Genomic DNA, 15,532 nt, shown 5'->3' with positions numbered 1-15,532 from the left:
AAGGCGGCTGCGCTGGGGCCGGGGGTTCAAGGTTGTGTGGGGCAGTTTCCCTCCGGTCCTACCGGGAGAGGCCGATGACAGGACGTCCCAGACCACGGAGTTCGCAACTACCCCCGTGGGCCCCGGCAGAACCAGTTATTTCAAGGGCCATAAAGGCTCGTAGCAGCTAGTGAAGTCTGAGGGGAAACGCTGGGGTGGGGGACGAGCACGGGTACTCACCACAGCGGGTACGTGGAGCTGATACGGGCGCCGACGGCCGACCAAGCACAGGACACTGGCCCGGAACTGGCGTCATCGGGGGCGGGGCTTGGGAAGACCGACTATAATTCCCAACATGCCCTGCAACGTACGTCACGGGGCGTACCACCACGCCACATCTCGCGGATGGATAATGGGGCTGGAAGTAGAAGTCTCCGTTTCGGTAAAATCTGTTGACTGCCTCATTCGTTTCCCGCAGACACTCTTACGTCTTTCTTGATGCGGATTCGAACCCTCCACGTATCCTTCCGTAGGGTTAGTTCTTGGAATGGATTCTTCCGTAGCCGGGGTAACGCGCCACAATAAACCCTGCGGCGAGCGGAGCGTGCGGAGCAGCCTCGTAGCGACGTCCAGGGCGGGAAGCGCTCTTGCGGGGTGGCTCGTGCCCTTCTCAGAGGTGACTTGGTCCTCGCAGACGTCAGGTGTTGTCCTTTAGATACCTACATACTCTGAACCTCCGTTTCCCTAATGGGACATCATTTTCCTCATCACCTCAGCCAGTTTTCTGTCCCTCCTTCACACCCCATCCTCCTCCCCCCCCCACCCCCACCCCTGGCTCTTTATCCCTACCTTTCGAAGGGAACTTGCATTGTTCCACTGTGTTATATTTAATTATGTCTTGTTTACTAGAGTGTAAGCTCCCTACGGGCAGGACCTATGCCTTTTAAAATCTCAGTTTTCCTAACTTCTACCAGCGAACCCTACTCAGAGGAGGGGTTTGCAAAACGTTAAATAAATGAATGAGTGGTTCTGTAAATGCTGCTCAAGAAGAGTTAAGTAGTGGAAAAATTCAAGGCAATAACTCCTTTCCTTGTCTCCCCCTCCTTTTCTTATCTCCCCCTCCTTTTCGTCCCCTTTCCTTTCTTCCCTCTGTGGCTCACTTTGTCGTGTGCCAAACACTGGTAAGGAAGTACCAGACTCACACCACGGTTCCTGCCTTCCCGGAGTCCCCAGTTTAGTGGGGGAAAACAGCTGATAATTAAAGGATCCCTACACGGTGAATGTAAAATAGCCCACTAGATAACCATGATGAGGGCTTGGAAAGAGAAATGCATGGCGCTATGTTAGAAGTGAGGAATGAGCTAAACAGTCAGAAGGATCGGTATTAATTGGGCAACAAAAGAGGTCAGGGCAGTGAAACACCTGCCTAAAGTGAAACAGCATGTGTTAGGGTCCTGTGGTTGGAGAGAGCTGGACTTGAGAACTGAAAGAAGAGAATTAGAGCCCGGGTGCCAGGGAGGGGGGCTTCCACTGGTGACAAATGAGGGTGATAGTGGCCTTGTGAGCCATTTAAAGGATTTGAACCCCCTGTAGCAGCACAAGAAGCCTTTGAGGTTGGGCAGTGAAGATGGAGCTTTGAAGTATGAAACAAATCGAATCAGCACACTCCAGCTAACTGACTTTTAGTTTTAAAGCATACCTGATCAGAGGAAGAGGTGGGATGTGGGGGAGGGAAGGATGAGCCACAGTTTCAAATAGGCAATCCTGTTTAGTGTCACTGAAACAGCTTGCTCTAAATTCAAGGCAAAAGTTTCTTACCTTGGATTAAAAGCTGGGAGGCATAAGCCAATGTTTGTTTTGTTCACTAATGTACGTCCAGTGCCTAGATCTAGTTGGTGCTTCAAAAATATTACAGTGAAATGGAAGCCAGTATTCTTAGCTCTTTGGTCCTACTTTTTAGAATATGTCTAATTTAAAAAAAATCCAAATAAGTAGTTGCATATTTAGAGTGATATTTCAAAAGAAAACGTATAGTTGTAGTATCTGAATTCATTGTGGATTTTTGTTTTGCTGTTCTTTGTTTTTATCTTGCCTAGACAGTTGTCCTCTCTTCCCAACCCCTTTGTGAACTAATTTCACCAGGTGGCACATTTCTTATATACATTTAAACTTGAAAGAATTCAAGAACTATAGGGTAATACCTATGTGTGTGGTGCATTCTGAAAAAGTAAGTTATAATTTTTAATACAAGGGACAATGCAGTATGTTTACATAAAATGATTTAAACTGAAAATGACTGCCTTACGTAATTAAGATCTTTGAACTTCTCAAAAGAAGGATGTTGTTTACACAGTATTTATACCACACTGTACAGTAATAATTTTATTATCTACGACAGATGAATGGCAGTGCAACAGATACACATTTCTTTGTAATTTGTGGATACTTCACCTGGACAGTCAAGGGGAGGGTTTGTGGTGATAATTTTGAATCCCCATTATTCCCCCTCAGCCCCACAAAGTAGATTCTTTCCCCACATGGTTTGAGACTGTTGTTTTATGATGTAACGATATGCATGTTAACTCTCAGACTGCAAGTAATTTGGACTGAAATTTAGTAATCACCTTTTCCCTAAACTTTTCCCCTGTATTTTTCAGTGTAGAGTAGGATTTTGCTATAGAAGAAGTAGCCCTCAGCGACCCATTGAAGTTACCTATATAGAGCACACCACCACAAGAAGCAACCATGCCTGTGGAAGGAGGGAAAACAGATATGGAGAGGATTGGGCTCTTCAGTGAGATGGAATATGTTACTGTTGGTGATAAATATGTGTCACAATTTAATCGTAAGTATATTCGGTTTCCTTTACAGCCTAAGAGTGATGTTTTCTGTATAAAATTTTGGCTTTAACGTTTGTTAAATGATATTTTTTAATGGTCTGTATTTTATGGTCTTAATTTTATAAGAGCAGGAAGCTCATTTTATTGGGCTACCCTACCTTCATATATTCTCCTCATAGGTAATTTTATTTCTTTTCAAGGTGCATGGCAGTTTTCTCCCAGAATATTTTGTTTTTAGCTTTTTTTGTTCCCTTAGATGGGACACTCTGCTAGGTAGACAGCATTAACATTTGCATCTGAAAAGGCCATCCATGATCACTTTCTTGAAAAATGAAATGCTAAATGAATAGCTGAGGGGTTTTTAGAAGAGTCATAAATAAAACAATAAGAAAGAATACACTGATATGAAACATCTCCAAGATACACTATTCTGTACCTTGCCTTTTTATTTAATAATGTATGTGGTATGCTAAACATTGAAAATGGAAAAGGATAAATATGAAAATATTTACTGGAACATCCCTAAACATTCTCTGGAAAACAAAATTACTATCATGGGTGCCTGTGGGAAAGGAACTGGGTGACGGAATGTGGAAGGAAAATTTATTGTAAAAATATTTATACTATTGAATTTGGAACCATGTGAATACATTATCATTTCAAAAACCTAAGTTAAAGAAAAATCAGTGATACAAATTCACATTTAGATAACCAATTGAATTAAGGGTTATTTGCACTTCAAAAAATTCTTTCACATTATGGAAGGACTTTACAAGTTGAGTTCTCCTAGATGCAAATTACAAAAGAAGTTTTAAATATTCATAAAATCAGTCTTTTAAAGATTATTGGGCTACTAGTACTTCACTGTATACCACAATTTATTTATCTGTTCCCCTGTTGATGGACATTTGAGTTGTTTGTGGGTTTTTTTGCTTTTTTTGCGGTACGCAGGCCTCTCACTGTTGTGGCCTCTCCCGTTGCGGAGCACAGGCTCTGGACGCGCAGGCCCAGCAGCCATGGCTCACGGGCCCAGCCGCTCTGCGGCATGTGGGATCCTCCCAGGCCGGGGCACGAATCCGTGTCCCCTGCATCGGCAGGCGGACTCTCAACCACTGCGCCACCAGGGAAGCCCAGTTTGTGGTTTTTGATTGTTATGAATAAAGCTGCTGTGAACATTCTTGTTTACGTCTTTTAGTGGATATAGGCACTCATGTGTCTAGAGTATATACCCAGGAGGGAAATTGTTTCAGTTTGAGTATGAAATACCCTCCCCCTCCAACCTAAAAATACACACTGACACACACACACACACACACACACAAAAAACACTTACTGACATCTGACACAAATAGTTTCCTAGCATATTCTTACACAGTGTTCTGTAGTATATAGATGGGGAAGCATTGGATTCAGTGACCTGTAAGGTCTCTTCCAGCTCTCAGATTCAGAGTTTAACAGGACCTCAATCTAATTATTAAAATGTTTTAATGGAAGCCTCTTAGTTCTTATTGTCAGTGTAGCCTTTGACACAGACCTTTCAGTAAATGTTTTGAAATAGTGTTTAAGAGCTCAAAACTCACTGGTCCAAATCACATTTTGAAACTTTTCAAAGTCATTTTTCATGTTCTTTAATTACTAGTGAGCTCAAAATTGTGATATTCCTAATTTATTTTTAAAGGACCATTTAATGAAGCTGCAAGCAAAAATAGACAGATGCTACCTGGGGGATCCAAAGAGATGTCAAATCTCCAGGCAGGTTATTTTGATCCCCATTTTGTAAGGATTTTTGAAGGTGAAGGCTACGTAAACCTGAATCAAGTGAGGAGACGGCATACGATGGAAGAAGCCAAAAAAAATCTAGGCAAAGCGTTCCTTCCTAGTAATGGAGATAAGAAGCCGTAAGTATTTGGGAAAAAGTCTTAAATATTGATATATCTCCTGCATATCTCTCTCTCCTCCATCCTAAATTAAGTTTTGGTTTTTCCGTAGGACTTACTTATGTATGATTCATTTTTTAAAATGTGATTCTTAGGTTAAGTTTGTCTTAGATGAAGACAATTATATTGGATGATTTAGGTTGACAGGTAATTTTGATTAAGTAGATTCTCATTATCACATTAAATTTTTGGTTATCTCTGTCACTGTTCTCTATCAGTTTATACTAATGAAGTCAACTAAATAATGAAAATAAGTTTAGTTGAAAACCTTGCAATAGTCAGATTAGGAAGAAAATTGCCTTGGGTCGTCATATCTGTGCCCTTGACTAATTTATCTGCTTTTTAAAACTTTAAGAAAAGTGTAAATACAAAATGTGAAATTAGGAGAAATCTTTTTTGGATAAAGAGGATAATTTATCAAAGATACATTATTTAAAAATCATGCATGAAGATACATGTATGGGGTTTAACAATATTTAAGTTGTGAAAATTGTCAATGTGAGGTTCTTTTTTCCTTTAACCTTTAAATACTTAAGATCATGTAGTCTATGTGATATCATATAATATAGCTGAGCTTTATAATATGATGTTAATTCACACTCAATAACGTTGACTCTCAATCTAGAGTTTATGACAGACAAGGATTGGTTGAAAAATAATTTGGGGCTTATTTATGGTTTTGAGATTAGTAAAGCTGCGGTCTTCAAAGTTAAATTATTAAGTTTTTATTAAGAGTGGAGAATGTCTTCTGTTATTATAGTTTATCTTTTTCCACCTTTTCACACTTTTGAGAGGTTTGAATTATTTATTTTTAAATTTATTTTATTTATTTATTTTTGGCTGTGTTAGGTCTTTGTTGCTGCGCACAGGCTTTCTCTAGTTGTGGTGAGTGGGGGCTACTCTTCACTACGGTGTGCGGGCTTCTCATTGTGGTGGCTTCTCATTGTGGAGTGCGTGCTTTAGGCGCGCGGGCTTCAGTAGTTGTGGCACATGGGCTCAGTAGTTGTGGCACGTGGGCTCAGTAGTTGTGGCATGTGAGCTTCAGTAGTTGTGGCACGTGGGCTTCAGTAGTTGTGGCTCGTGGGCTCTAGAGCGCAGGCTCAGTAGTTGTGGTGCACAGGCTTAGTTGCTCCGCGTCATGTGGGATCTTTCTGGACCAGGGCTTGAACCTGTGTCCCCTGCATTGGCAGGAGGATTCTTAACCACTGCGCCAGGAGGGAATCCCCTATTTATTTTTATTATTACTACTTTTTCTTGGGTTTCTTTGTTTTCTTCTTAGATATAAATTCAGACGTGCATTTTTTTGGGTCACTGCTTCATTTCTTTTTCATGTAATATATGTATTTTATCCTTTAAATAACTGTTTTGCATTTTTTAGCCTCTCCCACCGTCTGGAACTAATATAATGTTGTAAATCAACTATACTTAAATAAAAAATAAATAATTTAAAATAAACAAAGATTCTGTTTGTTGTTATAGTTAACTGAATTAATGTAAACTCTTCTAACTTCTTAGAGATTATTAAGTTTTGTTTATATTGAGCATTTAAAATAGGCATAAAGATTAAAAATATTATCTCAAAATCTGTGACTTTGAAAAATAGGGCAAATTAGATTACAAAATAAGAAAAAAAATTTTTTTCTTACCAAAGTTAGGCAAGTCAGCTCCATTGCATATATTTTGCTCCCCTTTTAATAATATTTTATAAATTATGGTAAAATATGTATAACACAAAATTTGCTATTTTAACTTGCTCCTTTTTGTTCTTGTGGTTAAACTGTATTTAAGATGTGGATTAGGAAGTTACTATGGAACGATAGGTAGACCAGTCCCATTTTTCAGTGCACAATCAAAACCCAAAGAAAAATATGAGCCACCTGGAAAGAATTTGTACACAAACCCAGGAAAGAAAGGAACTGGATATGGGTAAGATATTTTTAATACTTTTGTATCATTTGTTTTGAATTAAAAAAAATTTAATTTCTGAACCCTGAAGTCATCATCATTATTGTTTTCCTTCTTTAGCTATGCAAATGTTACCATAGGTAAACAGTTTTCACACTCTGCTGATTTCTATGATGCAGCAAAACTAAATGACAAGGTAAAAGAATCTATTTTAACTTTTTCCAACCTTTCTCTTATTTAGTTGACTTAGAGAATTCACTTGTGATCTAATTAGGGTTTGTTTTGTTTTATCTATTTGTATTACTTGGGCAATGGCAGATTGATGTTTATGAATTGTGATAATTTTACCTTTCTGATATTAGATTCCCAGAATGAGCTTTAACCCCTGCTATAGTTTACCACGTCTATCCTGTATCTCTCCAAACCAGCTGTGAGACTTCTGTTAAGTTGGCCTGATCAACTATGCTCTATTTTGGTTAGAAGAGTCCTAAAAGTATCCTGGTCCTTAGCCGTGTTCCCACCACACCCTAATATATTGTGCCTAAAAAAGTAGTGGTAGTGGGCTTCCCTGGTGGCGCAGTGGTTGAGAATCTGCCTGCTAAAGCAGGGGACATGGGTCTGGGAGGATCCCACATGCCGCGGAGCAACTAGGCCTGTGAGCCACAACTACTGAGCCTGCGCGTCTGGAACCTGTGCTCTGCAACAAGAGAGACCGCGACGGTGAGAGGCCTGCGCACCGCGTTGAAGAGTGGCCCCCGCTTGCCACAACTAGAGAAAGCCCTCGCACAGAAACGAAGACCCAGCACAGCCAAAAAATAAATTAATTAATTAAAAAAAATATCCTTACAATGGAGATATTATTAAAAAAAAAAAAGTAGTGGTAGTACTTTTGGGCTGATCAGGCCATTATGGTGAATGAATGGGATGGAGGAGTGATGGGGAGAAGGGAGGAAGTGGAGAGTAGAGAATGAAAACCTACAGAAGAGAAAGTGAAAGGACGGGAGAAAACGACTCACTTTATTACATGGCAGAAATAAAAACTGAGATGTACTGGCATAAGCCTCTTACACTCACTTTATACAGTATTTGACTTACAGTGAAGCATATTCACATTTGTGGATACTTTTCTCTCTTTAGAGTTTTTACTTTTAGAACTTATTATTTATAAGTCAGAAATTTTATGTCCCTGGATTTCCTAAAATAATATTGTAATATAAAAATGTTGTAATGTAGAAAGTAAGTATTCCTTATTCTTAGAAGTAAAAGCTGACATTCTTTTGAAGGCCTATCATATGCCAGGTACTTTGAACACATAATCTCATTTAATCTTGAGAACAGCATTAAGAGTGGGGGGAATAGTATCATCATTATTTACACTTAAAGAAAATGTGACACTAAAAAAGTAAGTAATTTTCCCAGTGTCCCTGAGAAATGCTAAAAAGCAGAAGGAGTTAGCGTTTGAACTAGAGACTGACTGTTTTTTACTGCCTTATATCACCCAGATAGTTGATATAGATTTGTTCAAGTGATAAATAAATCTCTATATATCAAATAAATTTATATCCAAAATGAACAATCATAGCTGTGCTTGTTCACAAGTAAGCATATCTTTTGTATCATAAAAATAGAACATAACAAAGGAATGTTTCAAAAAAGTGAACCCAGCAGTATATATTAAAAAATCTACATGCTTATATTAAAATTTAAAGGTATATTAACTCTACATCCAGTTTGAGTAATTTTTGCTATATAATTTCAAACTCTTTAATTTACAGAAAGAGAATGAAGAACACCATCGTTTACTTAAAGGGACACCTTTCAAATTAAATCTTTACCCAAGGGAATATTTTGATACCAATCCTTATTTGTTTGAGAAACCTTTACCACCAATTAAAAAAGCAGAGAAGAAAGAAGCACTTGCAAACCCTTTTAAGCCCTCTTCTCCTGGTAAAAAGGTAAGTTAAAAATTTTAGAATGAAAAAATATTAAGCATTATAAAGATATGTTGCCTCTTGCTGTCATATTATTTTATTACCCATGTAAATAATAAACTTGTTTATAATCATGCCATGAATCATGAAACTCATTTTTATGAAATTATGAAAAGTCATAAAACTGGATAGCATAGGGCTTCCTGGGTGGCGCAGTGGTTGAGAGTCTACCTGCTGATGCAGGGGACACGGGTTCGTGCCCTGGTCCGGGAGGATCCCACATGCCACGGAGCGGTTGGGTCCGTGAGCCATGGCCGCTGAGCCTGTGCGTCCGGAGCCTGTGATCCGTAGCATAGGAAATAATGAAGCTCTTACAATGAAATAATTATTAACCATTTCATAACCATTTCAAAAGTATTTTACTTTACAATGAATTTTCTAAGTGCCTCTCTAGATTTAGGCATAGTTTTTCTCAAAAGCATAAAAAGTCAGATCATCTTTAGTTTTTGAAGTGATTAAAATGAACTGTCTCCCTTCTGCTGAGGTTTACAACAAGTGTGAATAGAAATGAAAATGCTTCTAACAGTAAACCTTAGTTTATGCTTTTGTTTACCTTCTGTGAATTGCTTGTTAATTTTCCTTGCGAATGTTCTATTAGGATATTTGTCTTTTTGATACTGATTTGTAAGATCTTTTCATATATTAAGGATATTGTTTTATCATTTGTGTTGAAAATAATTTTTCTAGTCTGGTGAATCTTTGACTTTGGTTATAGTATTTTGTGCTATTCAGAAATTTAGTAATTTGATGTAGTCAAATTTATCAGTCCTTTGTGCTGAGTTTATGTCATTCTCAGAATGACTTTCCTTCCCAGCAGTGTTAGAAAAATATGCATTCCTGATTTCTTTTACTGAAATGTATTTTGATGTAAAGAGCAAGGTAAGGATCCAGCTTTTACCTTTTTCAAAATTCAGTTTTAAGGGCAGAAGGAAGCTTTGTGGGGAGGACACGTTCTGTGCCTTGCCTGTCGTTGTGGTTTCAAGCGTGTATACATCTGTCAAATCTCATAGAATTGTAAACTTAAAATGGGTGCAGTTTATTATACTTAAATTAGATTTACGTAAAACTGATTTTGAAAAAATTCAGTTGTTCCTGATCTCACCGATAGGATAATTACCACCACTGCTTTGAAATGCCACCCTTATCAAATAAAAATTCCCAGTTTTTAGTTTTTTTTTTCTGAATTTTCATGCAATTTGATTGATGTTTATTTCTACCAGTACCAAACTACTTTTAATTATTTTTGCATTTTAATATTGGGTGGGTCTAGTCTCTTCTTACTCTTTAAAAAAGTTGTATGGCTGTTTTCCAATATTTATTATTTAGAACTTTGGAATTATTTTGTAAAGTGCTGGGGAAAAAAAGACCTTTGGTATTTTGCTCTAAAATTAAATCTTTAGATTTTTGCTTGTATTAGCATATTTATATTTTGAATCTTCTGATCTAGATTAAGCTACTTACAAAAAGATTATTTGTCTTGTAGATTTTAATATTTTACTTCATGTAGATTTATCCATCTTATATTTATTCCTACTTATTTTAAGGTCCTGGTCAATGCTTTTTTCTCCCATCAATCCCCTTATATTATTTGTTCTTATTAAAATATCTGATTTTTTAAAATAACTGGCCACTTCATTAAAGTTTCTTATGTTCTAATGGTATTCTGTTGATTTTCTCTGGATCTTTAGATATATGATTATAGATCTGCAAATAATTTTGGTCCTTCCTTTCTAATATTTGTATCTCTTATGTCATGCTCATTCCAATATTTGGATATGTAATGGGGATCATGGGAATTCCTCCAGTGTTCATTTTTATAGATGCAAAAATAAGAATAAATCAAGAATGTATGTAGAATTATACTGAATGTTTTGGTATAATCTGTTTAGACCATCTTTTTTTTCTCCATTGACTTGTTATGAGTAACAGTAATAGATTTCTTGGAATGATGCCCACTTAACTGTGTTGTATTAATCTTTAAGTGTAACACTGTGTTTTATTTGTTAATATTAAGTATTTTCACATCAGTAATTTTAAGGGTTGTGACTGGTCTGTACTTTTATTTTTATATGCCTTGTTCTATTTTGGTATAAGTTGATGCTAGCATATTAAAATAATTGGGAGATTTCCTTCTTTTTCTATGTTCTGTGAGAGTTTAATAACACCAGAAATATCTGTTCCTTGAAAGCTTGAAAGAATTCTTATAGGAAATGTTCTGGGCTTAATTTCTTGCATGATGCCCATCTGTTTTCCGTAGGTGGTCTCTCTCTTTTTGAGTCACTTTTGACAATATTTTCTTTGAAAATCATTCATTTCATTCAGATTTTCAAATTTATTAACATAGAGGTGTACAAAAATACTATCTTACAGTTTTTGATATTCCATATATGTACAGGTTTCTTCCACCCATTTCTCAATCTTAATTATAATATAGACTTACCTATTTATTTTTTAAGTATCATCTGGTGGGTTGGTTTATATACCATATATATTTTTACATTTTCAATTCATTTGTTTTGCTTTTACATTATTTAATTAATTAATTTTATTTTCTTAAGATTCCTTATTATTTGTTGCTCTTAAAAATAATCCATGTGTCTCTATCTGGAAAACTTGAAAAATTACAACCATGTCTTACAAACGAATCAAGTTTTCATTTATATCTGACTTAGACACTGTAAGAGAAAGGATGCCTAATTAAATGGGTTATTGTGATTGTATAGAGTTTTCTTGGTGACCATATATAATATAATGATAAAAATCCTGTTAGTAAGTCAGTTTAAAAGGTCAAAGCAAATGTTTGTTTTGTGTATAGCTCAAAAAATATTTTGATTGACTTCTCTTAATAGATTACAAGAAAAGTATAGTATGTGGTACAGTATCCATGGGGGATTGGTTTCAGGACCCCCCCCCCCACTCTCAGGATACCAAAATTTGAGGATGCTCAGGTCCCTTATATAAAATGGCATAGTATTTGCATGTAACCTTTGCACATCCTCCTGTATACTTTAAATCATCTTTAGATCACTTATAATATCTAATACAATGTAAATGCTATGTAAAGCACATGTCAAGTTCAAGTTTTTCTCCTTGGAACTTTCTGGAGTTCTTTTTCTTTAAATATTTTCGATCTGAGGTTGGTTGAATCTGAGGATGCAGAACTTGTGGATACGGAGGACTGACTGTGGATTACATTTTCCTCTCTCTTTTTCTATGTGCTCTTCCTTTATTTTTATCAAAAAAGAAGTTTTTATCTTAGTATCTTCCCCATCATTTACTGACATTTAGTGAACTCATGTCGTGCCAGGCTCCCTGTTGGACAAACCTTACCCTTGGCCTCTTCTCTCATCTTCTGGTTCTGAGGCCTAACTCCTTTCTCTATCAGAATACATGTGACCTAGGTCTCATTCCCTCAGTAATGGGCTCACCTCCTATGTAGATGATAGCCTGATCTGATAAATTCTCACTAAAATATTAACTGTTGGCAACAGTTTAGAATATTACCTTCTTATAAATATTTGCATTTTAATAGAGAACTTTTGGAATTACAGTGTCTTAACCCCATAGAATTGGTGGTAGGGAGACGCTTTGGTGATATTTGAATTAAACAGTATAGAGAATTTTCTTTAAATGTAAAACCAAACTCCATGTACAATACACAAATATGTATGAACTTCTTCAAATCTAATTTTGTTAGAAGCATTTTTACAAAACCACATTAAATTGTCTCATTTTTATTTGTAGGCTGGTGGAATGAAGGCAGGAACATTTGATTCTTACCCTTCACATTCTGCTGACCCTTATGGGGTTAAATTGACAAGCCATATTTCCAGCAAAGGTGCTAAGGTTTTCCATCCACCAGGTGGACCAAAAAGCAGACCAACTGAAAGTATAATGACTTTGAATGTCAAAAGGTAGTAATGTTACATTTAGCCCATAAACCAAGACAAATTATTTTCAGCTTTTAGATTTCTTCAAAATAATATCTTTTATTTATACATACTTTAAAAAATGACAAATTTGGGTGACTTTAGAAATCTCAGCTTCTTTCTTATACCTGCCCTCCCCTGTAGAAGTTCTTTCCCATCTTCTGAAATTCCGAATTCAAAAAGCTTAATTTATCTGTACCAAACTATTCTGTTCATAATTTTTAAAGCAAATCTATATAGCACCTTATTTCGAGTCATTTGAGACTTTAGATATATACAGTTCAGTTAGCAGTACATGTTAACATTGTCTGTTTCTCAGTCTTTGGACCCTTGTTAAATTATTATCTCTATGTGGGCCCCAGGCTCTCAGTAATTGTGTGGAATCCTAATGACACTTATGCTGTTCTTAACTTTCAAATAACCTATGAAAGCAGGAAATATTCCGATTAATTAAAAATGCTTTGAGGAAAGTATATGTATATTATTAATGTATCATGGAACTTCAATTTTACCTAGATTTTGAGCACTCTCAACACTGAAAAGAAGTTCTTAGAAGTTCAGAGTGTAATTTAGAATAGGACAATCCATCATTCTTTTGGTGTGTGTGCAAGATCATAAATAACTGAAGAACTCATTTGATTACCTTTCCACCTATTCATTGGAAAACTTTTAACGCCAATTTAACTAACTTACATATTTCTAACTTCAGTGTAATCATACAATGGATTAGGTAAAGGACATCAAATTCACATTCTTTCCTTTTGTAAAAACAGTAGTACATCTTTATCACTTGCGGACAGTGATTGTAATACCAACATCATTATTATATCACAAAAGTAAGACCTGCCCTTCATTATTTATGTAATTTGACTGTTGCCTATAGGAATAATATTCTTTGCGGGCTAGTTGGTAGATGATCGGTCTGGGAAACAAAGGTATGGAGCCTTTTTTCCATGTGTTTGGACCTTTATCCTTTGGCAAGTTACCTATCAGTACTCTGGCCAACTTTAGTTATACAATAGAACTGACAGTAAAATTGGAATTTTCCTCACAACACTCACCCTCAAATAGATGGAATTTTTTTTGTGCAGGGTGGTTTCAGGTTTTCTGGCTCTCCAGAGGACAGATCCAAGAAAGCTCTAGATGCCCTAGCATATATGTTTAGAGCAGAGTAAAGAAAAAAGTCACTGATTGTTCTTTTGGAAAATCAGAAGTTTATCTTTTGTTGAGTAATTTTGAGTTTATTCAATCCCTCTTTTTTTTTTTTACATGATCACAAATATTATCCTAAATCAAGTTTTAGCTTCTTTTATCCTAATTTAAAAACTAATAAACCTTTGGGCAATAGCATTTAAAATTGGTATCATAAACCAGTTATTCCCTCTTAAATTACATTTTAAAAGTATATCTGACATACAAAGTGAAGCTTTTCATTTGGTGAGAAAATTTGGTTTCAGATTGGTAATTTTTTATTGCAAAATGTTTTTACAAGAATAAACAGATGTATTACCTGCACCTATAAAATTAAATGTGCATTTATTTTCCAATTTTAGGGCACTAAATATGAAGAACTACAAGACTGCTTCCGTACAGTCCTATTAGCATCTGGAAGACAAATAGCCTTATAGGTCCTGACTACTAAAAATTCATTATCAAGTGCTCATTATTTGAAAAAATATCAGATATTGTGGAACAAATAGCTCAAGCATTTAAAAGAAATTTAGGACTGTGACTCTAATACTCTTCCATCTTTTAGTACTATTACATAATAAATAAATAGTATTTGTTAATAATTTAACATGTGCTTGCTGATCTGTGTTTAGATCTGTGTTTCTGAGGAGATGTTTAGGAATGTTTAGAAATGTTATAAAATCTTGAAGTGCAGTCTGTCATTTGAAATATTTTGCTCCTAACGTTAAAAAATTGCAGGGTTGGAGGGTAGGGGTGGAAATGGGGGCTGGAGGGGTAGAACGTGCACAGTGAATTCTTAATTTGCTGTCCTTCTTGGAGGTATTTGAAGGTTGAGTTGATAGTTATCCTAGTGTCATAGCCCGTTAAAGCATTCTTAACATCAGAGAGAAGTATTGATCCAGTCATATCGCATAGATTCATGTATACACACATTATATAGTGAGGCAGATAGCTCAATTTATGTGGTATCGTGCCTTCTATTTGTGGCCTATGTAGAGCATCAGATCAGCCAATGGCAGCCTCAGGATGAGCAGGGGGAAGGGAGAGTGGGGATGTACTTTAAGTTCAGTATCTTACAAGAAATGGCCAGGTTTCAAAAGATAGGTGCAGTTGGTCTGTGGTGTCCTCTCACGCTCCTTGGTAGCTGCTTAGAGCTGCCTCTCTCGTACCTGCCTCTCTAGGTCTTACCCTCTCCTTTCTCTTCACTCATCCTACCACTTAAAAAATATCTGTTCTTAAAAGACATGATTTAAATACATTACTGTAATTCATAGTGAGGTCTCTCTCAATAGTCCTCATTCAGTTGGGCTGGGGTGGCAGTGGTATTTAAAAAGAGAAATTTACAATATCTATTAATATAATGTATTGCGGGAATTATTCTTGATCCGTGTTTTTTTCTTAGTACTTGTCTCTCTGCCATTCTAGAGCTGTCAGAGCTGAAAACCAGAATATATAATATATAGGGGTGGCAGTAGTCTCCTTCTAGATCCACTTTTTTTTCAGTGGGGGGAAACCATGTCAATCCAGATCCACATCTGGCTTTTAAAGGGATTGCAGATGGTACAGAGAATTTTTAATGTTGTCAAAAATCTATTTTTATTTCCATGCCTCATAGCTGTTTACTTTTTTCTAAAAGAAACTATTTTTTAAAAGATTTTTAAAGAAGACTTAAAAAGTTTTCTAAAATATTTAAAAATTTTGTTTCCTATCCAAAGGACAGTATGGAATGAAGATCTTGAAGACATTGTCAGGGGTATAAT

The 15,532-nt window shown here is 36.2% G+C and overlaps 1 protein-coding gene across 5 annotated transcripts; it reads left to right on the top strand.

Moving 5' to 3' along the window:
- The first annotated feature begins 375 nt into the window (after nt 1–375).
- CUNH4orf47 (chromosome unknown C4orf47 homolog) lies at nt 376–14,379 on the top strand. Of its 5 annotated transcripts, none has more exons than XM_029226502.1 (8): nt 376–421; nt 2,637–2,824; nt 4,498–4,717; nt 6,545–6,682; nt 6,782–6,857; nt 8,437–8,616; nt 12,397–12,566; nt 14,135–14,379. In XM_029226502.1, exons 2-8 carry the CDS (start codon nt 2,725–2,727, stop codon nt 14,181–14,183), a joined length of 933 nt encoding a protein of 310 aa, XP_029082335.1. In that variant the 5' UTR covers nt 376–421; nt 2,637–2,724; the 3' UTR covers nt 14,184–14,379. The 5 variants fall into 5 exon arrangements, with proteins under 5 accessions (XP_029082335.1, XP_029082337.1, XP_029082338.1 ...); XM_029226503.1 differs by lacking the exon at nt 376–421 and adding an exon at nt 533–680 and having other exon boundaries at nt 2,642–2,824; XM_029226501.1 differs by lacking the exon at nt 376–421 and adding an exon at nt 1,597–1,904.
- The last annotated feature ends 1,153 nt before the right edge of the window (nt 14,380–15,532 follow it).

Source organism: Monodon monoceros, unplaced genomic scaffold (assembly GCF_005190385.1).
Source record: "Monodon monoceros isolate NGI ecotype Baffin Bay Population unplaced genomic scaffold, NGI_Narwhal_1 Super_Scaffold_17, whole genome shotgun sequence".
Classification (NCBI taxonomy): domain Eukaryota; kingdom Metazoa; phylum Chordata; class Mammalia; order Artiodactyla; family Monodontidae; genus Monodon; species Monodon monoceros.
This window is presented reverse-complemented; position numbering and strand designations above follow the sequence as displayed.

Bases quoted from the DNA above. Each gene is read 5' to 3' on its own strand.
- CUNH4orf47 (XM_029226502.1), top strand. From the start codon at position 2,725: ATGCCTGTGGAAGGAGGGAAAACAGATATGGAGAGGATTGGGCTCTTC. The intron at 6,683-6,781 runs GTAAGATATTTT...TTCCTTCTTTAG, and splicing joins AAGAAAGGAACTGGATATGG to CTATGCAAATGTTACCATAG. The intron at 6,858-8,436 runs GTAAAAGAATCT...TTTAATTTACAG, and splicing joins CAGCAAAACTAAATGACAAG to AAAGAGAATGAAGAACACCA.